We start from the raw sequence: 24425 nt of genomic DNA, 5'->3' as shown, positions 1-24425 counted from the left end.
ATTCCACATACTCAATCCAAATACCTTTATTTTGCAGAGATGAGTGTTAAACAGCATGTAAATAATCGCTTAAAGCCATCTTCCCAGGCTTTGCCAGTTCAGGCTCACTTCGATGAGCTGTGGTTAATTAATCTTCTCTAGCCAAGCCTTTGCAGAGGCAGCAGCGCTATGCAGAAGCTCGTTAACAAGCCACATTATGTTAAAGACTTCCTTTTCCCCCAGAGCGCAAGTGTTACAGCACCCAGTGTCCCAAACCCAGTCTGGCCATGACAAACCACTAGCCCTCACAGGAAAAGCTCCTTCTCCCTCTCTCAGACTCCAACCCAGGTCACACTATTTGACAGATGAGAGAGTTTTTATTCCCAACTAAAATTAGTTCGTACGTAATTAACACCCTGGACATATAAAGCATTCTGGGAATTTTTGATTTAAATACGGAATCGACAATATTGGTGACTCACTAGCATGGCAGCGTTACAAGAATGGCTGGTACACTGTTGTGTTCCCCAAGCGCTAAAGCAGAAGGATGACTTCCCTGAGACAGGAGGCAGTAATCCATCACTGGTTCAGCCATATCTGGAATATCTTACTCCATTCTATGCACCTTATTTTAAGGTCAAGTAACAGAGTTCATAAAAGAACAACAAAAGAAAACAAAAACCAGCCAGTGACTGGAAGGATTTCTTAAGGAAAAAAAAAAGGTCTAAAGAAAGAGGTTGGCAAAGCAGTGACAGTGAAAAAAAAGGAGATGGTAACAGTTGACAGATACTTAAAAGTATGCAAACACCAAGGAGAAAGCACTTGCTGAATTGGTACAGAAGGATACAGGTATGTTTAGGAGGGTAAAATTAAAAGGGGCCTTTACTTTAAGCTAAAGAGCAAACAAGTCTATGTTGTCATCTATTGGATAACACAACAGGTCTTCTCCCCTTCCAAATTCTGTTGTTTCCCTGAAATACTCTCTTGTACTTACTGTAACCAAGCTTACCCGCAACACTTAACTCAGGTGCTACACTAACCAAGACAGAATGGAGTTACGTTGCTTACAACCACCACCCTCGCTTTACACTTAAAATCCAAGTTTTGCACGCCGGGCTCCCCTCAGAAATAAAGTGCGTCTCAGACATAAAAATTGGCATCCTACGTCACATAGCTATCGCTAGTTCAGGCATAGTCATCTGAACTTCCTTTTTTGTCCCTAATGCATTGAGAAGGAAGTCTGACAAAGACATTTGTAGGACAAACCTCTCACTTATCCAGCACAGAGAAGGATAGTACTGTTTCTTACAAATTAATTTTCTTCATCAATCTGCTATAGTATTAAATCTCTAAACACAGAAAAAAAAAAAAGAGTTGAACTGAAGATTGTCTCAGGTCCTTACCTTTAAGGGAATTCAGCGAGAACATCTCCATCACAGTGAAAAGGTTTGATTCCTAGGAAAGCAAGAGGTAGCAAAAAGAAACAGGAAGTTAGAATTAATATTTCTTTTGAGATGTTTCAAGTGCTTAGCACTTATGAAACTAGCTGTCCTTTGCACAAGAAGAAGCTGATAGCCCTCAACAAATTTCACCTTGGTGTTTATATTCTGCCTGTTTCATCTGAATCGTGCGTGTACTCTTTGCTATCCCGTTATAGCTGGCTGCTCTACACCCAAAGGGAGGAAGTGTCTTCTCCACCAGTGGTTTGTAGGTTTCGGAAATGCTTTTTTATTTTTTTTAAACCTTATGCCAGAAGCAGGTAGACTACTGCCATTATTCCCCCTTTGTAAAGAAAAACAAGAGAAGAAAGAGATACGTACTTTTGATAATGTTCTTTGCTGAAACTATGTTAAACTTCCTATTTTAATTTCTTATCAAAACAGCTTTCACTCAAATAAGAAAAAAAACCCCAAAACAATCAACTTTGTTTTGGGGTACTTTATCTGTCATGCCAAATATTGAATACATTTTAGGCATTCTTGATAACAGAGTAACAAAGATTTTCTACCAAACTGGGATCAGATGGGTGAGGGTCCTCATTTACACACAGCTAACACTAACTACCCATATTAACAGCTATTCCTGTGCACACAATTAATACCCTACAAATATTATGCTTTCAAATTATTCACTTTTGCTTGCAGTGAAACTAATGACAAAATTACTGTTTATTTCAGCAACAGCAAACAAGGCCTAGAATAACACCGCTTTCAGAACAGAACTCTGTGGACATGACACCTTGTTCAGCAAGTCACCTCCCCACAGGCACATGAAAACAAACCTGCTGCTGCTGGCAAGCCTACACGTTGTCTTTTTCAATGACTAAATAAATAAAAACACAGTTACTTGACTTGTTTAAAAATGAAAAACCATATATGCTGTAGTAATTACCAAGACTGGCAGAGGAAAACATCCTTGGTATAACTAACAACCGCACTGAACAAAGTTAGAAAACTCTTTTGTGGTAGTCGAGCAAGATTCTTAAGGCTGAAGCATTCAACCGTGGAGCTAAGTCATGGGAGGAATGCAAATTGAAAGTGCAAAGAGCAGACCACATAGAGGGGTCTTGTGCCCCCTTCACGTAGGGATCATCTCAGTCGAGGTACAAACCATCTTAAAGCCAACAGTATTTCTGATAAATTATACAAGTCCAATATTACTCCGACACAAAAGAGTAAGTCCTTGAACACTGTGAAGAGACAACCAGGAGTATGACAGGGAATGTTGCAATACATTCTTAAATCTAAGCCAGGGAGGCATCGGCCACATCTTCCTCCCAAATTTCTAAGCATGATAAAAATGGGGAAGCTGTTTGCTTGCAGACAGACTAAGTGTATTCCAGAGAATACAGGGAAGTTAGTCTATAACAGCTTTCTGGGGCAACGTACCATTCAGGCAGATAAACTGCAAGGCTTACCTACAGAGCACAAATTAGTGGAAAAAGAAAACAAAGAACATCTCATCTACACTGGGATAGGCAGAAGGGCACTTCCAAAAATAAATGCAAGATAAAGTTGAAGAAAATGGTCTTTTCTGCTCAAGACCAAGAAAAAAAAAATTGAAAACCCTACATGGATGAGCTTACAAGAGTAACAACTGAGAGCCCCATTGACAAGCAAGACTCTAACAAAGCTGTTATTTATAATCACGCCTGTAAATCCCCAGCTGAGAAGGGGACCCTTACTGTGCAACCAGTAACAGCCCCAAGGCTAAAAGAGCTGGAGGCAGACTGGGTGGGAGCGGGGACAGGACAGGGAAGAGAATGAAAGCATAGAGAAAGAAAACAACCCGGGTGAGGTCCATGAACAGAATCCCACCGATGAGGGATGTCCCTTTTAAATGACATGGAGGAATTTGAGTCTTCCAAGCTTGAGCATCCAGTAGGAACATGGTCAAGGCAGGAAGAAAAGAGCTTGGATAGATAAGCTTAGGTTTAAGGTACAGGTCATTAAGAGATCAGCCCCTGCAGCATCATCACTGGATTACTCAGGACCAGATCTGGTGGATCTGAACAGAGGATCCTGAACCTGGAATCAGTTTCAGCACAGCCAGCAGCCTGGCAGAAATCCCAGGTTTTTGTCGCTGAAGATCCCGATACCAAAAAAAGATGTCCAACTATGGAAGTTGCTTCAACCGTTCATGGAGGTGAAGGGGATGCATGAACATCACTGAAAGAGGGACACTTTGGAAGATTCAAAATACACTTTGTTGGGCTCTGATCACAGGAGAGAGTTGTGGGGCCTCATCGGACACTGGATTTACGAAGATGCGGAACACAACAACACAGGACTCTTACAGACAAGGCAATGGTACATTTGGAATGAGAACCAACCATGCACGATGATGCCATCAGACTGCAGACTGCCTCGTGCCTCACACTTGGCAAAACACTAGAATCCCAGATGGCAAAAGAGACACTAAAAGTTTGTCAGCAAAAGACTTAATGCCCCTACTGCAAAGGCAAGGAGTGAAACTAATGAATACGGCACTGGGAACGGTTAGGTAAAACCTCAAAGGCCTGGGAATTGGGTCTTTATTGGGTTTCCTTGATCCACCTGAAAACAGCTACACGCACATATGAGGAGAAATCACGTCCCCAGGAAGAGTACATCAAGATGCGGTAAATATCACAGTATTTCTGATTATTGTGTATTGTGATATTCCAGCAGCGTTTAGCCCCAAGTGCTTTGTCGCGAGAACAAAGGAGGAACTGTGTTGTCTTACGTATCATTCACCCTCAAGGATCACCTACGCTGGGGTCCACGCAAAGCAAAACAGTTTGACTTTCAGCCCTTTGGGCCAAAGAAGGGGTGGATCTGTGCAAGAAACCTTTCTTCACCAATCCTAATTCTGCAGGACTCTCGCTGCTGAACTGACAAGCTGGAAAGGGGGACAATAAAGCGCTAGAGGTAGGACCGGGCGTTGGATGCTCTTGGGCACCCACCGCTTATCAGACCAAGTGTCGTGGACCAAACGGGCATCCCAGAGCGAGGGTTCCAATGACCACGGAGGAAAAAATGGTGCCACTAGTGACAGCAGAGCAAGTTACAAGAAGGTAAGGGAGAGACAAAACTAAGCCAAGGGCTGCAAGCCATGCCGGAGAACAGCTCTGTAACAGGAGCGAAGGCTTCCCCACGCCACAGATGAGAAAACCAGGGGAGAGCCCAGCTCCCCAGACCCTCTCCGGGTCGCCCCGTGCCGTTTCTCGAAGCGGGGCTCAGCCCCCCGCCTCCACCCGGGGCTCTCCCCGCCGGCCACTCTCCCGACACCCGAGGGGAGAGGCTCCCGGGAGCTCGGCCCGCCGGCTCCGCGCCCCCGCCGGCAGCGCTCCCCGGTCTCCCCGCGGGGGTGCTGGGGCACCGGCGGGCAGCAGCCCCCCGCCCCGCAACACGCCCGTTGCCCCGACCGCGGAGCATCCCCGTCCGCCCCGGCCGGCCGCACAGGCCCAGGCCCCCGCACGGCCCCTTCCCGTGGGCCGGGGCTCCCCTCAGGCCCGAGGCTCCCGCCCCCCTGGGCGGGCACCGCGCCCGGGCTTGGCCACCGCCCCCCCCCCCATCCCATCCCATCCCCCGGCCCCGGGGCTCCGAGCCGCTCGGCCCCGCCGCCCCCCGCCCCGGCCTATCGCCTCAGCCCCGCCGGTCCCCCCGCCGCCGCCCGCCCGCCCGCCCGGCTCCGGCTCGGAGCCATCCTCCCCCTCCTTCCCCTTCCTCTCGCCGCCTGTTCCTCAGGCCGCAGCCCCCCCACCCGGCCTTCGACGGCGGATTCCGGACCGCGGTCCCTCCACGCACCGCGCGGACCGAGCCCCCCCCCTCCCCTCCCCGGGCAGAGCGGCGCTGGTCCCGCTCCCCGACACCGACCTCCTCACAACCAACTCTCTGGCGCCGGTCCGCCGCCGCTCGGACTACAACTCCCAAGAGCCCCCGCGATCCGCTTCCGGGGCGCCGCTCCGCCACCGCCGTCGTCTCCTCCGCCTCCCTCCCCCGGATGTGAAACCTCCCGCTCGCTTTACTCACCCACCCCCCCCACCCGGCGAAGGGGACGAGAGCGCGAGGCCGCGCGGGGGCGGGGCTTGTCGCTATGGCAACTCCTGGCGCCAATGGGGGGCGCGGCCTGCCCAGGCGCTGCGGCCGCCCTTCCCCGTGGCCCCGGTCCCGGTCCCGGTCCTGGTCCCGGTCCCGGCCGTTTGTGTGGCCTCCTCCGCCTCAGCGCCCTGCCGGCGGTATGAAGCCCTGAGAGGAAGCGGCTATGGCCCGGCTCCGGGCCGCAGGCCCGGACCGGTTCCCCGGAGCTCGGGGGTTACGGGGGAGACACGGGTGTCCGTGGGGCAGCAGGGCCGGGCCGCCGTTCCCTGTGAGTTTCGCCCTTCCTAGCCAGAGACAGGCTGCGGTGCCCGGGAGGGGAGCAGTGGGGCCGGTTGAGGCCGCGGGGCCTGAACGCTTGGCCGGGCCGGGCCGGGCCGGGCCCGAAGGGACGGGCGGGCCGGCCCGGGCTGGGGCCGGGTTTACCGGCTGGGTGTAGGGCCGGGGTGTGGGGTGCCTTTCCTGCGGGACTCTGCGGCAGAGGCTGCCAGCACCGATGGGTTCGGAAGGGATAAAGCTGTTCTGTCTGGACTGAAGCTCGGTCTCCATCTTTGGGTGAGGCCGTTGCCTCTGCTGGCAGCAGGAAAACGTGGAGCTCTCCCACGGGCAATCTGCCAGCCAGCCTCCGAAACACTGCGCCCCACTCGGGGGAAGCCACGTGCATCATTAATATTATCAATGTGCTAAGCAGCCACCAGCTGTAACAACCGTGTTAACGTTTAACCAACTTGCTGTATGTATCTATAGGTAGAAACTTACTCCAGATCTTAAGTATTCACTTACTGGTTAGAGTTAGATCCGCTGAGTATCCACAGTGCGGGTGCCTGCTGTCCTTCTGGGGCAGGCTTACTACGGACTGAAACTGGAGTGGGCTAGTTCCTCCTCTGGTGCGGCACAAGGCTCATCGTTGCTCCTCACTGGAGTAATCCTAACGTGGGCAAAGAGAAGTGGCATTTGTCCCGTGTTACTAATGTTTGCCCTCATTTGTAATAATCGCCTAATTAAACGCTTGTGTGCTGTTCCAGATGCTGCCCAAAGATACTGAGTGGCAACACGTAAAATAGCGTGGAAGTCTTACAGTGTATTTCCTCACTTTTCACTGCCCTGAGAAGGCAGGGCAGCAGCAGTGCACAAGGACTTGTTAACGCTCGGGTTCTCAACAGCCACAAGCCAAAATGTGTCTGCTTTCTACGAAATGCTGAAGTTGTGTGGGTGCGATGGTGAGCTGCGTTAATGGTTAGCAGCAAATGTGTGATGAGGGTAGCTTAATTTATGAGGGAATGGTGCTGTTGATAAAAAAATGAGGAAAAAATAGTTGTAGTCTGGGTGTGCTGATCTGCCATCGTGTTACTGATTCTCTGGCAACGTGAACTTGGACAGCAAGGCAAACGTGGGAAAAGGTAGACTTAAAATTATGGAAAATTTTAAAGTCTTAAGTTCTATGTGGTAATACAACATTAAACTCAAAGTGGTTTTGATAGAGGTTTTAGCAATTACTACCTAACAGCTTATTTGCATGCAGAGTTTTTCACTTGTTTTTCTGGCCTTTTCTATTCACCGTGATTTTTCATTATCATCCGTGTATTTATAGATTAAAACTTTCAGAGTACTAATGCCAAGAAAAGCTTTGTTTCAGTGAGATTGAAATGACATTTGAAAATGTTCTTACTAGTTAAAAGCTTTCTTCACTGAGAAGCGTTGAGATGCCCGGGATGACTTAAGCTTACTGAATTTCTCAGTTTCTTACTGTGGTCTGCAGGCCACAGCTATATTCATGTCAGTTGTACAAAGGACATGAGCAAAAACATGATGGAAAGGAAGTCATCTAAGGGTAAGAATTTCCCTAAAATTTATCTGCCTGCTCGCAGAACAAAAAGTCTAGGTAAGATAGAGTGAAGAACACATGCGGGATGGGAGGAAGTGGCAAAGAATATAGAAAATTGGCATCTCTAGCAGATGCTTAGGGGTCTCCAGCTACTGCACCTTTATTCAGAAGATGGAGCGTGAAGTCCAGTTATTTCTGTAGACTCTGAAGGCCGAAAGGTTAATGGGTAATCTTCATCCCCCTGTAGCATTTACAGATAAGGACAAGCACAATAAAAGAAAGGGTTAAGATAAAGAGAGCAACTTCTGCCATTATTACCAGCTTAGCTTAAAAAGCCTGCATAATCATTCAAAAGTCATCTGTTAAGTAACAAGTAAAGCAGTTCATTTCTGGGGGCTTAGAATGGAAAATTGCTTTAATACAATGACTTTGTAGAGAATATGTCAAGCCATCTAAAGCATGATCACTTAATTATAGTTCTGTACTTGCTTCCTACCGATTACAATATTTTTACTAGTTATTACTTTGTAGTCTCTTTTCCAAGTAACCTAAGAGATGCTGCAAAGGCTGTTTTTAGACAAGATCTAAATACAGTTTATCACTCCTTGTAACTGTAAAATGAAGATTAAAAACCATGGACAGTATTTTGATTTTTCTTTTTTTTGTTCCCAAGCTTTGCTTATTTAATAATCTATTTCTGTTCTGAAAAAAAAAAAAAAAAACACAAAAAAAACCCCAAACCCTTAAAAATACCATGTCCAGCAGAACTAACAGAAAACAGTCTCCTGTCTATTGCCCTCTAGTTAACCAAACTGCTATACAACCATTGCAGCTCCTCCCTCTATTCCTGTCCCATCCGCCACCCAGCATATCTTAGATCTTCCTCTAGATGCCTAAAAATCCATGTGTTTTCCCCAGCCATATCCCCTAAACTGCCCCTCTTCCATTAACCTCTCTTCTGCCCATGTCCCTTCACCTTCAGTTGTACAACAAACAAGAAGCAGTGCAAAAACCATGAAAATCAGTATGTGACCGTTGTGTCCAGACTGCTTGAGCCTACAGCACCGCATGTGGGAAGGGAGCCGATTTTACTCCCCATTTCCACAGGAGGACTTGGTATCTCTGCATTTTTTAAATGCCTCTGTTGAGTTTATTTGAAACTAATTAGCAGGTTTAAAAGTTATCAGAAAAGATGCCAAGGGGTCAGCACCATCTGAGGACAGTGTTGCTTTAGGAAAAAGACATCCCCTTTGCCCAACCTTAAATGAGACTAGAGACATACCCGGTCAATATGTCTCTTTCCCAAATGAAGTTCCTAACAGATCATGAAAATACTGTATTAAAAAACACACACACACAAAAGATTCTGGTTTTTGAGACTGAAAACTGTTCAGTTTTCAATGAGTCCAAGCAACGAAGTTGTCTTGCAATTCTGGTAGAATATCCTTTTTAATTTGATTTTCATTTACTCTCTTTGATTACAACCCAGAGGTTGTAACCCTCATTCAATGAATTAAATGAGTAGCTGATATTCTTTTTAGACCTTTTAAGATCTAACACCTTTACAAGCCAGTTACGTTAGACCATCTTGCAGGCTTGCTCATACCATTCTGTGTGTGGTCATGCTTGGCTTTTTTTTTTTTTTTCTTGTTATAGTCCTAAAGACAAAAGGCCTAATATTATGTTAATGTAATTTTATAGAAGCTTATTGTCAGAAGAGCTCAAACCGATTGCTCCTCCTGCCACAATACCTGGAGGATACTGAAAAATATGGTAGCATAGAGGAAAGTGTTTCCATTTTATTTCAAGCTTTCTTAGGCTTTTTTTATATTAAAAGGTTAGTAGAGTTTTTAGAAAAGTTGTGAGGATTAACTTGAAAAGTTACTGTGAGTATTTGCTTACAAAGTCAGTTATCATTAATACTCAGTTGTCATTAATGCAATTGTTGAGCTCATCATTGTCCCTAGACGGTCAGGAATCTTTCTTTTTTTTTCTCCGTGGAATGCTACCAACAGCTGCTGCAGTGATGTGGAGTCTTAAAGGCAAACTGCTGTAGCTTAGTAAAAGTCAAATACAAAATAATTGAATTTAGCTTAGGGATGACTTACAGAAACCAAATTGTTGAGAAAGTGAACGTAACCACCCAAAAAAGACGCAGAGAAGCAAGTAAACCAATCTAGCTAAATAGCATGCCTCAAGAGTTCTTTTGAATCAGGCTGAATTATTTCATAATTGGAAAGGTGAGATTCTGCTGAAGCCAATCAACACAGGCTAACAAGCAATGTATAAGAAAAATTCAACTTCTGAGATGGAATTTGATTAACAGCTCACTGAAGTTATTAAAAACAACAAAAAAAGTATTTTAAAGACACTAGAAGCAGGAAGTTGGTTTAAAAAAAAAATCACAAACCCAAAAAAGCAAAATCTGTCTGGGCTCGAACACTAGTTGTAATCAATGGAACAACTAAGAAAGATTATTTCCTGATCCCCTCTGTTGTGAAGAAGGATGTTGAAATTCCCTGCTGTACCTTTTAAAGCTGCTGGTGATCTGGATAACCTATTAAATGTCAGAAAAGTAGATACTGGAACAAAGTGATAAACTGCTTTTTAAATTAAGTCCAAGAGTTGTGAAAGAAATTTGCAGTCAAGCTGCTAAAAAAATATAAAAAGTGCCTCTAATGGAAGTTGTTAGACTGGATTGTCAGCAGATAGTACATCATGTCTTAATTTTTTTATATGAAACTGGATGCTTTCATTTCTAATATCTCTTTATGGTTCTCATGATGAGACATGACAGGATGTGGGTAATTCTGGGATAGTAAAAAAGTTACATGGGCCAAGTTCTGCGCTGGTCAGGAAAAAAATGTATGTGTTATGAGGAGTGGCTGAGGGAACTGGTGGTGTTTCACCTGGAGAAGAGGAGGCTGAGGGGAGACGTTATTGCTCTCTACAGCTACCTGAAAGGAGGTTGTAGTGAGATGGGGGTCGGTCTCTTCTCCCAAGTAACAAGCGATGGGACAAAAAGAAACAGCCTCAAGTTGTGCCAGCGGAGGTTTAGATTGGATATTAGGAAAAATCTCTTCACTGAAAGGGTTATCAAACATTGGAACAGGCTGCCCAGGGAAGGCGTTGAGTCACCATCCCTGGGGGTAGATGTGGCGCTTGGGGACGTGGTTTGGTGGTGGACTTGGCAGCGCTCGGTTAATGGTTGTACTCGATGATCCTGAAGGTCTCTTCCAACCTAAACGATTCCATGATTTCCCCCAGCCCCCAGTATGAAATAGTTATAAAACACCCAGTGATATCTCACTGTATGAAGTAACTTTACAATCTGTTCCCAATTAAACATTAATATTAGAAATAGAAAAATCTTAATTCCTTGGAAGTGGACTAGATCATTAAGGATCTTGGAAAAAACCACCTCCTCTTTACCTTCTTGAATGCTCTTTTTCTTCTTCTTTTTCCATTTTTTGCCTTGTCTCAGGCACCTTTTTGTGGTCTAATATTTGTTAAAATGGATACAGTTTTCTTCTGAATTACATTGGCCTGAGAGTATGACCAGCAATGACACTATCTCTCCAGCTGCAGCTGTACCGTAAAGTAAACCTTTGGGAAAAGGTTTTGCATGGGCAAATGAGACAATTGTGAACATTAAATTCTTGAATGTTGCTTTTGGCTTATTGCTTTGGCAAAAATATTTAACCAAAAAACATTTTAGAAACCATGTTCTCAATCTCTACATCAATGTATCAAGCTGACGCAAACCCCTAATACAACACTATAGGGTACAACAGCTAATTCTGTGACCATTTTTCAATAAAACTTCAAATAAAAGTATTACTGTCCCTTCTTTAAATAACATGAACCATCCCACCTTCTGATGAGCATATGTGGAAGCATTGCGTCTTCAGTCTTAACGTTTCTTCTGGTGGTCTGTGCGCTTTGGGAGCTCTCTGCCACTTTGTGTGGTTTTCAGGTGGTGTTTTCTAGAGAACGGATTCCTCTCCCAGTGCTCTCATGCTAACCCTGCTTCACTGGTATTCTGCCTCGCAGTGTTATTCTACAGGAAACTATGAAAGGATAATTCAGGAGGACGTTGCCTAGAAGAGACTAGAGATGGTAGACCGCAATGTATTCCTGAAACATTGACTTTGGTCGCGGCCGCTCTCTTAATTTCCCATGCAGACTGTCCCAATGGAGGCTTTCCCTGACTCGATCCAAGATCCACTATGTACAGGTTAAAGTTGAGTTTTTTCCAGTTTTTCCCACTACTCCGAATTACCGAGAACTCTGCCCTGCAGAGATGGTGGTTTGCAAGCTACCTGCTGCTGAGACCTGGTTCCTGCCTGCTGCAGCCCTGCTAGCGTGCAGCCCCTCCTTCCCTCATGCTCAGGCAAGATGGAAAGCCCTCAGGGAGTTAGCTGAACGTTGATTTTTCATTACTTGGGCCGGATTAATCACTGGCTGAGATGCTTTTATAATTGGATTAGCATATAAAATGGATCGAGGGTGGAGGATGGGCTCCGCGGTGGAAACGGGCCTTGTACTGGACGTGTTCTTTGTTTCGTTCTGCTCGGGGCCGCGCCCTGCCGGCGGTGCAGCGGGGCCGGGCCGGGGGCCGCAGGGGGCCGCGGGGATGGCTGCTGGCGGCAGAGCGCCGCGCCGGGCCGGGCCCGTTCAGCGCTCGGGGGACGCGACCGGTGCTCCGGCTGCCGCGCCGCGCTGGGACAAGATGGCCGCCAGCACCCTTCCCTCACGGACGAAGCACCGCCCCTCCACGGCCTTATATAACCTCGGGGGGAAGGGAGGGAGGCGGGCTGGCAGTTGTGATTGGCTCACCAACCTGCCCTCCTCCCCACCCCCAGCACGTGCTGGCACTATTTACCTTTTCTGGTTGGCTCCGCGGCGCGGGTGTGCTTCACCAGCCAATGGGCGACCGGCGGAAGGGGGTAACGGAGGGGATGCCGGAGTCGGTCTGCGCCTGCGCAGTGCTGAGGCGCGTGTGCCTTCTCCTCACTGAGGCGCGGCACCGCCGCCTTCCCGCCTTTGGGCCCGCATGGCGGCCGTGGCGTCCGGGCTGTGCCCGCCGCCCACCGGGCGAGCGGCCGCCGCTCGGGGCCGCCAGGCCGTGCTGTGGAGCCGGGCGCGGCGTCTCCGCCACCGGTTGCTGGCGCTGCAGGCCCGGCAAGTGGAGCGGCACGTCCGGCACCAGCTGGCCGGGTTGACGCGGTACCTGAGGCGGGCGGGTCCCGCTGGCGGCCTCCCGTCCGCCGTGGGGTCCGACCTGCGGCTGCTGGCGGCCAGCGCTACCGCCCGTCTCCGCGCCACGCAGGGCGCCTGCGACTCCGACGCCACCGGCAGCAGCAGCGGCTCCGGCGAGGAGAGCGAGGCGGACGGCGACGGGCAGCGGCGTCCCGCCGCGGCCTCCCCAGAGTGAGTACGGGGGTGAGTTCCAGTGCGTGAGGGCGAAGGTGCCTGGGGTCTGGTCTCACCGGTGTCCTGGGGAAGAAGCGCCGGGGACAGCGGTGGCCTTGGTCCGAAGGCAGCAAGGATGGGAGATTTCGTCTTGTCTTCACCTCTTCGTCTTCGTTGTGAGCTTTTATGTTTTTTTTTTTTTTCCTTGAAAACTTGTACACCAAGTGTTCTTTACTGTATGTGCTTTTACGGTGCTTTCTCTTCTGCGTCGGTTTTGCATGTATTAGGTCAGAAGTATTTTTAACGAGGAGTTTATCTGCAAGAAACTTTGCAGTGCATGCCACTTTGTAGCCTTATGCTGTTGTGTCTATCTTGGTTTAAGGATATGAGTGAGGTCAGATTTGTAGGAAGAAGTGACCTTTTGTTAGGCTGCCTGATGTAACTGGGGCGGGGGAAGGATAAACTTTGCCCCTGGTTTGATAAATAAAGGTAGAACAGGACTGTTTTGTGGTAATGTTACTAGAAAGCAGCTAACCAAATTGGTGCTTGGCGGGGGGGATCAAATAACATGAAGAGAAAGCTTTTACCTCTATGAAGGTGGAGGCTTTTCTAAAGCCCAATGTCTGCGCTGACAACAGTCTTCTATATTATTCCAAACCAACTTAAAGTGCTTTTTCAATAGGAATATTTTTGAAGTGCACCAGAAAACAGTACACGTCAGCTTTGATCTGGCAGGGTTGTTGATCTCAGTGGTGGGCAACGTGTCTACCTTTCACAATAAACATGTAGGGCTTTCAAAATGATCAGTTTTGTTTTCTGTGTGTGAAGCAGTCAATAGTCTGAAAACTAGCTATGCTGAGAACAGAGGTCTCTACTGGTTGTTTGGTTTTTTTTTCAACTTTATATCCACAAGTAGCACTTGCGTCATGCTTCAAAGAATGCAATTTGATAAGAGAAGCCAGATAACAGCTAGCTGCTAGCGAAAGGGATGGCCCGGCTCTGTGCCCCTGTTCTAGCACAGCCATGTGTCTGGCTGCCAGGTGGAGTGGTTCATGGTGTGAAACTGTCAGCTGTGTAGAAAAATGAGTTTTGTTCTGTCATTTTCAGTCTCCTGAAGCTGGTGTTCATGGTTTTAGGTGTTTGCCAAGAGGGGCTCTTTGGGCAGCGGGAAGGAGGAGAGGGGAGCAGGGCTACCTGGCTTTGCTACAGCTAGTTCTTGGGAAGACTTAATCACTTTTTAGGAAAGACACAAACCAGCAGTGGTTCTGTGTGGTAACTTTAAGTTGATTGGCACAGGTTGTAAAGCCAGGTGATGTTTTATTCCTGTCAGATATATCTGCTGAGCAATTCAGTGTACGTATTAGATCCTTTAAATAATGTTTGTACCTTGTGGGGTTTCATCTGTGAAGTGGTCTGAGGTTTGCTTTTCTAAAGAGGGGAGAGAGCAGTCAGCTGCAGATACATATGAATGTTTAGTTATGGACATCCTGGGTTAGTTTTTTTTCTAACTGTTTTGTTGAAGTAACTGTTCTTTCAACTCTGAGATAACCTGTTCAGTGGAAACTTAGCTGGAATGACTGTCTTGGGGCAGGAAGGAGAGTAAAGCAAGCTGTCTCTTAGACTTACATATTCTGCCATTTCTTACTGAAACTTATTCTTTATTTGCCTGTCCATGATGTACAACTAAATGTTTTGTATGTTAATTGTCCTCGTTCCGCTTCAGAACCTGCAGGTTGTTGGGATGGAAGTCTATGTAATTCCACGCGCTTGCTCTCTTCCCAGTAAACCATTGCATTCCTGTCTTCTCGGGCTCTCGGAGCTTTTCTGAGCATCAGCAAAGCTGAAGTGTCCTGATTCTGCCTCCTTTGGCATTTGGAGAGCAACAAAGAAAAATGTAACGAAGTTGCAGCCCTTTGGAGAGTAATTCATATAAGGATACAGGACCCCAAAAAAACTGCAAGGGAGTTTGTTGGGAGCTTTTATCTGCCAGGAGGCCAAGAAGGTGGCAGAGTAGAGGGCATCAGCCAGTGAGTTAAGTCTTTGTCTAGTTGTCTTCCTGCTTCCATCTGTTTATTGAAAAAAAAAAATAAAAAATCTCAGAATTATGTGGCAGTCAAAAATGGATCAAAAAATTCTTGTGCATAAATCCAAGATAGCAACTTAATAAAATTATGCCTTTCCCAGCATGGCTCTGATCCTTTTTATCTTCCTCTGGCTTGTTTGTTCAGATCTTTCATTGCATGCTTAGAAATGTGTGGTATTTAGACACATTCTATATTTATTCAGTTTTCTTCCTAGTGATTTGCCATGTACTTTCCCTTTAATGTCACTCGTTTGAGTTCCCATAAAAATCCAAGCTGTTTCAGAGGGGTGTTGTACATTTTATTTATTTGTAGGAAAGGCATGTTAAGATGAAGTATAATTTTCAAGTATTTTTCCTGATTTTTGGCTTAATTCTAGTCTTGCAAAACAGGAAAAAAAACCCAAACTTGCGGAACAATATTCTAAAAGGTACTGATGTTGTCGGATTATTCCCCCAGGAAATACTGGGCTTGCTACTGCAGTTTTTGTGTTGTTAGGATTGTTTTAAGTTATGTTACCATGTGTCTTTCCCCCCAAAAAAACCCCTGCTTTGTTTGGCAAATGGAATGCTGATGACTGAATAGGCAGCTGTTCAGTGTTTTCTCTATTTCAGTCAATGGCCCTGCCATGTAAACTGCATGCTGCTGAAACATGGCTGTGAAGAAACAACTATTTCTTAACCAACCTACAGCAAAAGTTGTAACTACTCTGAGTATTTTTGGGATAGCTGGTCTTTATAACAAACAGCTTCAGCCCAGATGGTTGGTTTGAGAGAACTATAAACAGCTACAGCTGTTTTGGAGGCTTTACAGTCCTATATGTGCTCTTTACTTTTACATGAATGCTTTAATCATAGGTCAGTTGCTTAATCTACATATCTGTCATAAAACAGTGTGTCTAAAGGAATGTCATTATTTCCAATTTATAATTCAGTGCACAAACAATGAAATACTGATGTTTGGTATGGGTAATGGCTTGAAAAACTGTAGAATAAGTAGCAGCTGATTTTCCTGTTTTACTTTTGACTTCGGCTTCAACTTAAAATGTGCTCTCAGCTCTCTCACATCTCTCAATTGCAAAGGCTTTCAAGTTGGGCTCAGCTTTTTTTTTTTTTTTGGTCATTAGAGCAGTGTAAATCCCAACTAGGATTTGCACAAAGCTTGCCTTTCCGTGTTCCTTTGCATGTACACTTATGCAGGCATTCACAAATCTGCTGTGTTGGATACTTTGGTTACATTTGGCTGAGTGAAATCTTACTTTAGCTTTTGTGTGTTTTCTCTCTCTCTCAGAAAAAAACTTGCCTGGATATAATTCTGAGTTTAGATTCTGGACCTGTGGAAGGTATCTACAGAAAACGGGCTGTGTAGAGGAGCAGTTGAAACTTCTGCTCCTAACTGGAGGCAGATGTCTGCTAGCAATGACCAGCCAAATGTATGGAAATTGGCGTTGGTTTGGTTTTGGACTAGTTGGTGCTTTTTGCATGTTGTGCTGGGGAAGGGGCAGTGTGGGCAAGCAGAGGGAGGCTGAGATTGTGGAATGGGGATTGGAGCCTGTAGAATGGAACAGACCCAGTAGAAGCTTGAAAATCAATTGCAGAGTCTTGCTTTTTATTTTATCCTCTCTACTTCTAGATTCTTCGTGTAATTATGTTTCCTTTAATAAACACAAATGTTGGTTTTCTTTGCTTGCTGCATTATTAGCTAAATTCTGAAAAGTCAAGAATAAGATTTGAAGTGGAAAAAAGGTGATTGATAGTAGATCAGTCTTGCTTAAGTGTTGACTATACTCCTGTACATTGATGTCTTTTTCTTGTGTCAGATTATCTGGCAAAAGCAATATGTTTTGAAATTGCACTTTTTTTTTCAACTAATCTGTGTTAATTACTTATTTTCTCATTTTGATGACTACTGTTAGTGCTGTAGTAACTCTCCCAATATTGTGGAAAGCTAGATGTGGATAACTACACCTGGAAATTTCTTACCTTGTGGCAATGTACCTAAACTAATGGCAAAAGCATGAATCTTCTCTTCTGGCTAGAAAGAACCATTGTAATCTGCTCTTGACCTCCCTACCACAAGGCAACATTCAAATCATGGAATGGTTTGGGTTGGAAGGGACCTTTAAAGGTCCACAAGCAGGGACATCTTCAACTAGATAGGTTGCTCAGAGCCCCGTCCAACCTGGCCTTGAATGTTTCCAGGGATGGGGCATCTACCACCTCTCTGGGCAACCTGTGCCAGGGTTTCACCACCCTCATTGTAAAAAATTTCTTCCTTATCCGAGTCCAAGATAAACCTTCAGTCTATGAATCTGTAAGGAGCAGATTCAAACCTGTCAAGAACTTGTTGTAGACAGTGATTTAAAGTGAGGATAGGGAAATTCAGGTGTTTCTGAAGTGAAAGTATTTATCAGATTTGAAAGAATTTATCAGAGTATCAGAATTATCCTTAGAATATCTTTTTCCTTGGAAGGAGAGTACATATGCCTAATATAACGGTGGTCACAGGCTTAGTGCATTAAAATCTGGGCATGCCTGATTATTTTTTATGTGAAGTTCCTAGGGCAATATCTTTCTGCTTCTGTGTTCCCATCGTGTCATGACTGAAGTTTGTTGTGTGGATGAGATTCAGGTGGCATGCTCAGAAGAGGTATCTTCTGCTTATGTTCCCTGAGGCAAGTGATCCCATTTGGTGTCATCGGGTTGTAAGGATTGTGCTACCCACAGCTGTAAGGATGTTCAAAAACCTTCTAGTGAAAAGTATTAATTTCTTCTTTGAATGGTGGTCTACGAGGTTGAGCACTCTTGTGGGCTGTGGGATGCAGAGCTTTCTACACCCTTGCTCAATCACAAGATTTTTGACCCATATTCTCATCTTGTTTCTTTTAATACTGTTTTAGTAAGCTGAATATGGCCTGCTCGGGTTTTTATATAGATACACAAAACTTACCTTAAAAAAAACCTCAACAACCTCGCACGTGCAGTTGCAGATGGAGGTGAACAACTAGTTTTTACGTAACCTGAGGCTTATGGAGTTCCTTCCACCTCATGTTGAAACAAATATTTTGATTCATTAGTTCTAGTGAGCTTGAGTCATTGTCAGGAGGAAGAGAGAAAGCTTCCTGGAAAACTACAAGCAAGATAAATGTCTTCTGAAAACAAAAGTCTGATATCTAGGCTCAAGAAGTCAATTGTGATTTACTGCATCCTTGTGAAAAGCCTTGTTCGTCAAAATATCTACAGATGAGGTAGTAACTTCTTTCAGACATTGCTTTAGCTTGTTGTCTTTATTCAAAAGCTTACTTTCTGCAGATGTTTTCATACCTTGGTAGTGGCAGCAGATACATAATTTGAGAAAGAAACTATCAGTAAGCACTTAGTCTTTCTCTTTTCAGAGTTAGTAAAAAATAACTGGAGGAGATCTGAAAGTAAGAGTCCCTGCAGGTAAGAGATTTCCGAAGGGAATGACTGTTCTGGCTTTGTGCATTGCCAGAGAAACTGTTGGCACTAATTCAGAGCATGGTGACCTGCTCTGCCTGGTGTATTGGCTTTGTGTGGCAAGGTTTTGGTAGCGGGGGGGTTACAGGGGTGGCTTCTGTAAGAAGCTTCTGCTGGAAGCTTCCCCTGTGTCTGACAGAGCCAATACCAGCTGGCTCGAAGATGGATCCACTGCTGGCCGAGGCTGAGCCAATCAGTGATAGCGGTAACACCTCTGTGATAACATTAAGAAGGAAAAAAAAGTTGCTGGGACAGACAGAAAACAGCAGCCGGAGAAAGGAGTGAGAACATGTAAGAGAAACAACCCTGCAGACCCCCAGGTCAGTGAAGGAGGGGGAGGAGGTGCTCCAGGTGCTGGAGCAGAGATTCCCCTGGAGCCCGAGCTGAAGACCATGGTGAGGCAGGCTGTCCCCCTGCAGCCCAGGGAGGTCCATGGTGGAGCAGATCTCCACCTGCAGCCCGTGGAGGACCCCACGCCGGAGCAGGTGGGTGCCCGAAGGAGGCTGTGACCCTGTGGGAAGCCCACACTGGAGTAGGTTCCTGGCAGCACCCGTGGATCTGTGGAGAGAGGAGCCCATGGAGCAGGTTTTCTGGCAGGACTTGTGACCCCATGGGGGACCCATGCTGGAGCAGTGTGCTCCTGAAGGACTGCACACCGTGGAAAGGACCCATGCTGGAGCAGTTCGTGAAGAACTGCAGCCCGAGGGAAGGACCCACATTGGAGAAGTTTGTGGAGGACTGTCTCCCGTGGGAGGGACCCCATACTGGAGCAGGGGAAGAGTGTGATGAGTCCTCCCCCTGAGGAGGATGAAGTGGCAGAAGTAATGTGTGATGAACTGACCATAAACCCCATAGGTAGGTAGAGAATCTGGGAGTGAAGTTGTGCCTGGGAAGAAGGGAGGGGTGGAGGGAAGGTGTTCTGAGATTTGGTTTTATTTCTCATTACCCTAATCTGGTTGATTTGTAATAAATTGAGTTAATTTTCCCCAAGCTGAGTCTGTTTTGCCTGTGATGGTAATTGGTGAGTGATCTCTCCTGTCCTTATCTTGACCCACGAGCCCTTTGTTATATTTTTCTCTCCCCTGTCCAGCTGAGGAGGGGGGAGTGATAGAATGGCTTTGGTGGGCACCTGATGTTCAGCCAGGGTCAACCCACCACACCTGGTCAGGTAAATGTTAGTACTGTGTGGTTTGTGGGAGGCTTTAGAGGTATTTGTCTATAAACAAGATTTTTGTAAGTTTTCTTAAAATTGAAGTTGATTTTATGCATTTTCTGTGCATATGTGTTGGTGATCTTGGTTTTTTTCTGCTGTAACTCTGAGTGGATACCTTCAAGGAGCACTGTCTGTGGCCAAAAACAGTGCTGACTTTCTGCCAGAGCTTTGCTCTAGGTGAGGTGGGTGTGCAGAAGATGTTGCTGGTTAGATCTGCCAGTGGCGTCTCTGACAGACATTACCCTGTTAGCAGCTACAATGTCCCGTGTTCAAGTCATAAACTCCATTGAACTATATATGCATAAAATGGGGAAGCTTGCTACCTTGATTTAAAAGTATGAGATAACCAAGCCATTTTATTCATGCATTTGTTTGCAGTTTCTGTTCTTCTCTTGTAATACCCTAGAAATGTACTGCCTGTTAATCCACTGGAAAATGGATTCTCCTGAATGCTATTAAATAGCGGGTCTGTACTGTGTCACTTAACTTTTGTCAGTTTAATCAAACTCAATTTCTGTGTGACCTATTTCAGTACCTGTGTGTTTGCTACCCTTTCTCTAGGGAGAGAAAGAAAACTGACAGTTATCCAAGCTTTAATTGATTTAGTACTAAAGTACAGCAATTATCAAGGCTGTGGGAAGCTGTGATTTGTCAAAAATACTAATACGCTTGTTTGTGACAACTGCATAATGGTGGTAGTAAATGTACTAGAAATTTAGCTAATTATCTGTATGAATGCTCCCACAGATTGTCTTGCATTTTTTCAGAATGCTTGGTGTCTGATCTAATTTATTTTCTGAATTTCCCCAAGAGCAATTTGGTACTAATAATTTGCTATTGTTACAGATAGACTCCTTTTCATATTACAGGGATTTTCTTAATTTTCTGTACAACTAGAATCTGAAAAGCACTTGGTTTTAAAACTCTAATTGCATCATACTATTTTTATTTGGGTCTTCTGGGGACTTGCCTGGATTTGAGAGATTCAGTAAGGTGCGTCTAAAGAATTCATTGGTGTACTGAATTTGTTGCAGTTAACTCTTCTCAAGCAATTGGGAAAGATTAACTCATATCTTAAAGCTTTGAATGGAAAAATGCAAGTAAAGCTAGTATACCATGCTCTTTAGGAAGAAAAATTGAGACTGCAAGCCCAGCAGGCAACCTGGTATGAGTCACACATTTGCCTCCCTTGTTCTTCCTCTACGTTAAAGTGTAGTCAGCTAACATGTAATATGTGAGACACTTTACCCAGCCCTAAAAAATCAAGACTTACACGGACACAGACTATTGCAATTGATTATAACAGGTTTTTATATTACACTATATACTGGTACCTTTATGAATTCTTAGGCTAAAGTAGCAGTTCTGAGGCAGCCTTCAGTTTGCCTTTCATCCTCCTATGGCTCTGTGTTAACCAGCTGATGCAGTGGTCTCTCAGGCTGAATAACTCCCAGGACACTAACATCTTCTATTGCCCCTCCCTGTTATCAGCTATAATTTTTTTTAATCAGAGTGGAGTTGGAAGGAGTTCTGGCAGTTCTCCAATTCCAAATGGAATTGTAGCCTGAAAACTCTTTCCTATTATTTAATTTCTTTTTAGACGTCTTTAGCTCAGAATTACTTTTAAGCTTTTTTTACTGGCTGCTTTTGGACAGTGCTTGTTTTTATCTAGTAAAGTAGGCCTGTTCACCTTAATTTCTGAATGTTGCGTTGCCCTATTTGAAGACTGAGAGAACAGATTAGATGCTCCATTTGAAACAACATGCTCTTGCTGTAGTATGGAGGAGAAAAAAAAACAACCGCAACACCCTGATCTTTGGAAGAGGAAGATGGTAGTATTCAAAAACTGAATTAAATGGAAATGTCTGCAATAAACCAGATTTCAGGCTGGATGGTAAACTGTACTTTGAAGGTACAGCATTTGGGTTAAGGTCTTTGCATCAGTAAAAGTTGGTCTGTTTTCAGGAGTGCCTATCAGCTAAGCTTCCTGTGATAAAGCCTAATTACAAGGTGTTTGGTCAGTCAAATCGTGGCTTGGTTTCCCTTTGGCATGAACTTGTCAATCAGAAGACTCATTTATTGATGTGCTAACTGGACTCTTTGAAGTTGCTTCGAAGCTGCATCCTTAGCTTGGGGCCCCTTCTGAGTTTCATCTCTCTGCTCACATTGATTCCCAATTGTTTCTAGAAGCTTTAATTTAAAGAAAATCTAAAGTTTTTCTTTGAGAGATCTGATTTTTTCATTCAGTCAGTGCTCTGTTCTTAGATTTGATATATTGCTCTAAATAATTCTTTGATGTGTTTCTTTATTAAAATTAGAGTTCTTAAACTGTAGCCACATCTGATCCTGTGCAGATACAGCAGACTCCCCACACAGATGAAAAGGAGCCTCTTAACATTTCTCAAAAGTGGTTTTAGCCCTAATCGTTATCTGGTCTTTGTTCTTTAGCCATTTTACTGTTGAGGTAAAGTAGGTCATGTGCTTTCTGAAGAGAGCAAAAAAAACCCACCATGGGGTTGGCAGTAAGAGGTTTCAGTTGAATTACTTCAGATTGTGAAGCGAATGGTCCTGAGTTAAGAACAGAAAATTGAACTTGAAAATTTTTTATTCCTATTCTTTTGCAGGTAGATTCCTGCCTGCACTAAAAAACTTTTGAAGTTTTTGCAAACTATTGGTGATAGCAAAAGCATACACCAGAGCTTCCATAAGCTTCCATTTGTGGATTGGTGTTTGCATTAGCCATTATTTCTACCTCTACAGTGATTGAAGTACTATTGTGTAGCTGTATTTTGTTTATATTATGAGGATTACTTGAATGTGTGCTTCTTTTCATCTCTGTAAATTCAGATCAAATGCTAAGTGTATTTAGTGTTTGTGAGCTACAAAATCTTTCTTAGACTACTTGCTTAGAAATAAAACTCTGAGGAAGTCTTTGAGTCACAAGGTTGTCTTAGGATTGTAGATTTATTTGTGGGTGCAGATATTGAAAGAGAACAACACTTTCATTCTATAAGAACGACCTTGCTGTAGGATCCCACGCAGCTTACAAAGGCATGCCTTGTCCTGTATTCCATGGCTGTGATGCCAGCTCTCCCCTCCACAGTGCTGCCACCGAGAATTGCCCAGAGCCCTAGGTCACTGAATGCGGAGCTGCGTATTAAAACTCCCTGTTGTGGATCGAGAATGTGCATGCATCATATGCTTCCCTCTGTGGAAAAGCTCTTGTCAATAAACTCTGCTTGTGTGCTTCAGTTCGTAGTGATATAGTAGTTTGTGGGGCTGTTTAGTAAGTAGTATAACTGGAATTGTAATACTAAAATTATGAAAAAACTTTGTTATGCAAGTTGATTTTTCTGTTTCAGCAAAAGAAATTCAAACTGCTTGTTAGATGTGGGATCTTATCTGCCTTTTTTTTTTTCTCCCCTATAGGTATAATGCACATGCCAAGTGTTATAGCAGGTGCTACAGGCTGTTGTTCGTGCTAGGCATGACAGCTCCTTAAAGTGCCATAGTTTGGGTTGTCATTGCTTGGCTGGCTGTAGCCTGAAGGGTCTGACTGACAAGCAGAGATGCTGTTTGGGAGGCTGGTAAGGCTACTGCACAGTGCTTGACGCTTAAACACAGCACATCGGCTGCTGAACCCACTAGAGTGTATGGTACTGTTTGGTAAACCCTCATTCAAACAGTAACTTTCAGTGAAGACAATACTTACTCTGAGTATAAAGAAAGTATTATCTGTGTGTGGGTGTCTTAAATCAGGTGTTCTACATGGCACTGATGTGATGGTCTTCTGTTACAGCAGCAGAGATTGAAGCAATAGACTAAAAATCTTGCAGCTGAGGTGGTGAAGCACTGGGGTACCTTCCTGAAGGGCACATGGGATTTCTGTCAGTAGAGGTTTTTAAGAACTCATTAGACAAACAGCTCTGAGAAGTGTCACAAATACAGGTTATCCTGCTGTGGTCAGCAGCACAAGCTAGGACTTCATCCCTTCGGGCAGTTGTTTTTGTGACTTCCAGCCCCCAAATCTGCAGAGGAGAGAAGTTGTTTCTGCACTTACCTAGAAAGAGCTAGATTCCTGCGTTGGTTTGTGATAGTCAAAATAATGATATCTGCTCCTCTTTAATATATTTTTTTGCACAGTTAAATTGTATTGACCACTCTATCTTGGGGATAGGAGTTCTAAATTAAGGCTAGACATTGGTAGAATTTGTGTGTGGGGGAAACTAATTTGTCCTATATCCCCCACAAACTCTTAATTGCTTCTTAATAGTGAAATTGTTCTTGAACTTCTGTCACATTGTTTTTTGTAGTGTTGAAACTGTTACTTAAGAGATAAGCACTAGCAAACTTTTGCTTTTCAGACGTCGCCATGCGGAGTGCCAGTGGGCGATGGAGAGAGCAGCCATTATTTGCCGTTGGACGTGGCTGCAGGCTCAAATATCTGATCTGGAGTATCGAATAAGACAGCAGACAGATATCTACAAGCGACTTCGTGCTGCCAAGGTAATTTTAGCCTTCTGTTTTATGACTTGGGAGGTTCTCTGGAAGCTATTAATGGGCTATTTCTTTAGCAGAATGGTATTTTCCCTGTAGAAATAAGGGTGAGGGGGGAAAAAGCGTGAGAGCTTTTGAGTTAGTCCCATAGCAGTAGGAGGTGTTACCTTTATCTTTTGAGGGCTGTGATTTCTGTCTACTTCACAAAGATCGTAGTAAGAGCTTGCTGTGTGCGGGGGGGGGGGTTCACTTCATCATTTTGTCCAGGCAGAGCAGCTCAGTAATGGAATGGGGCTCCACAGTGGCATAAGCCACCAAGTTGGTCCTTCCAAGTGTTGG

The 24425-nt window shown here is 44.8% G+C and overlaps 2 protein-coding genes across 9 annotated transcripts in view; one reads left to right on the top strand and one right to left on the bottom strand.

Moving 5' to 3' along the window:
* DHX30 (DExH-box helicase 30) overlaps positions 1 to 6363 on the bottom strand; it is a 37132-nt gene extending 30769 nt beyond the window's left edge. The window contains exons 1-2 of one of the 2 annotated variants that reach the window (XM_030008092.2): positions 6342 to 6363; positions 1383 to 1434 (exon numbers count right to left, since the gene is read on the bottom strand). In XM_030008092.2, the coding sequence (XP_029863952.1) occupies positions 1383 to 1413 (31 nt within the window). In that variant the 5' untranslated portion in view covers positions 1414 to 1434; positions 6342 to 6363. Of the gene's footprint in view, positions 1 to 1382; positions 1435 to 5336; positions 5435 to 6341 lie in introns of those variants that run through there. The other variant, XM_030008091.2, reaches the window with a different exon arrangement.
* A 6015-nt stretch (positions 6364 to 12378) lies between these two features.
* Positions 12379 to 24425, top strand: part of LOC115338960 (KAT8 regulatory NSL complex subunit 1-like) — a 36172-nt gene continuing 24125 nt past the window's right edge. For 2 of the 7 annotated variants that reach the window (XM_030008113.2, XM_030008114.2), the window contains exons 1-2: positions 12379 to 12816; positions 23954 to 24095. In XM_030008113.2, the coding sequence (XP_029863973.1) occupies positions 12440 to 12816; positions 23954 to 24095 (519 nt within the window). In that variant the 5' untranslated portion in view covers positions 12379 to 12439. Of the gene's footprint in view, positions 12829 to 23018; positions 23177 to 23953; positions 24096 to 24425 lie in introns of those variants that run through there. The other 5 variants (XR_003922586.2, XM_030008111.2, XM_030008112.2 and 2 more) reach the window with 4 other exon arrangements.

Source organism: Aquila chrysaetos, chromosome 3, assembly GCF_900496995.4.
Source record: "Aquila chrysaetos chrysaetos chromosome 3, bAquChr1.4, whole genome shotgun sequence".
Taxonomy (NCBI): domain Eukaryota; kingdom Metazoa; phylum Chordata; class Aves; order Accipitriformes; family Accipitridae; genus Aquila; species Aquila chrysaetos.
The sequence above is the reverse complement of the archived record's forward strand: the minus strand, read 5'-3'. Positions and strand labels throughout refer to the sequence as shown.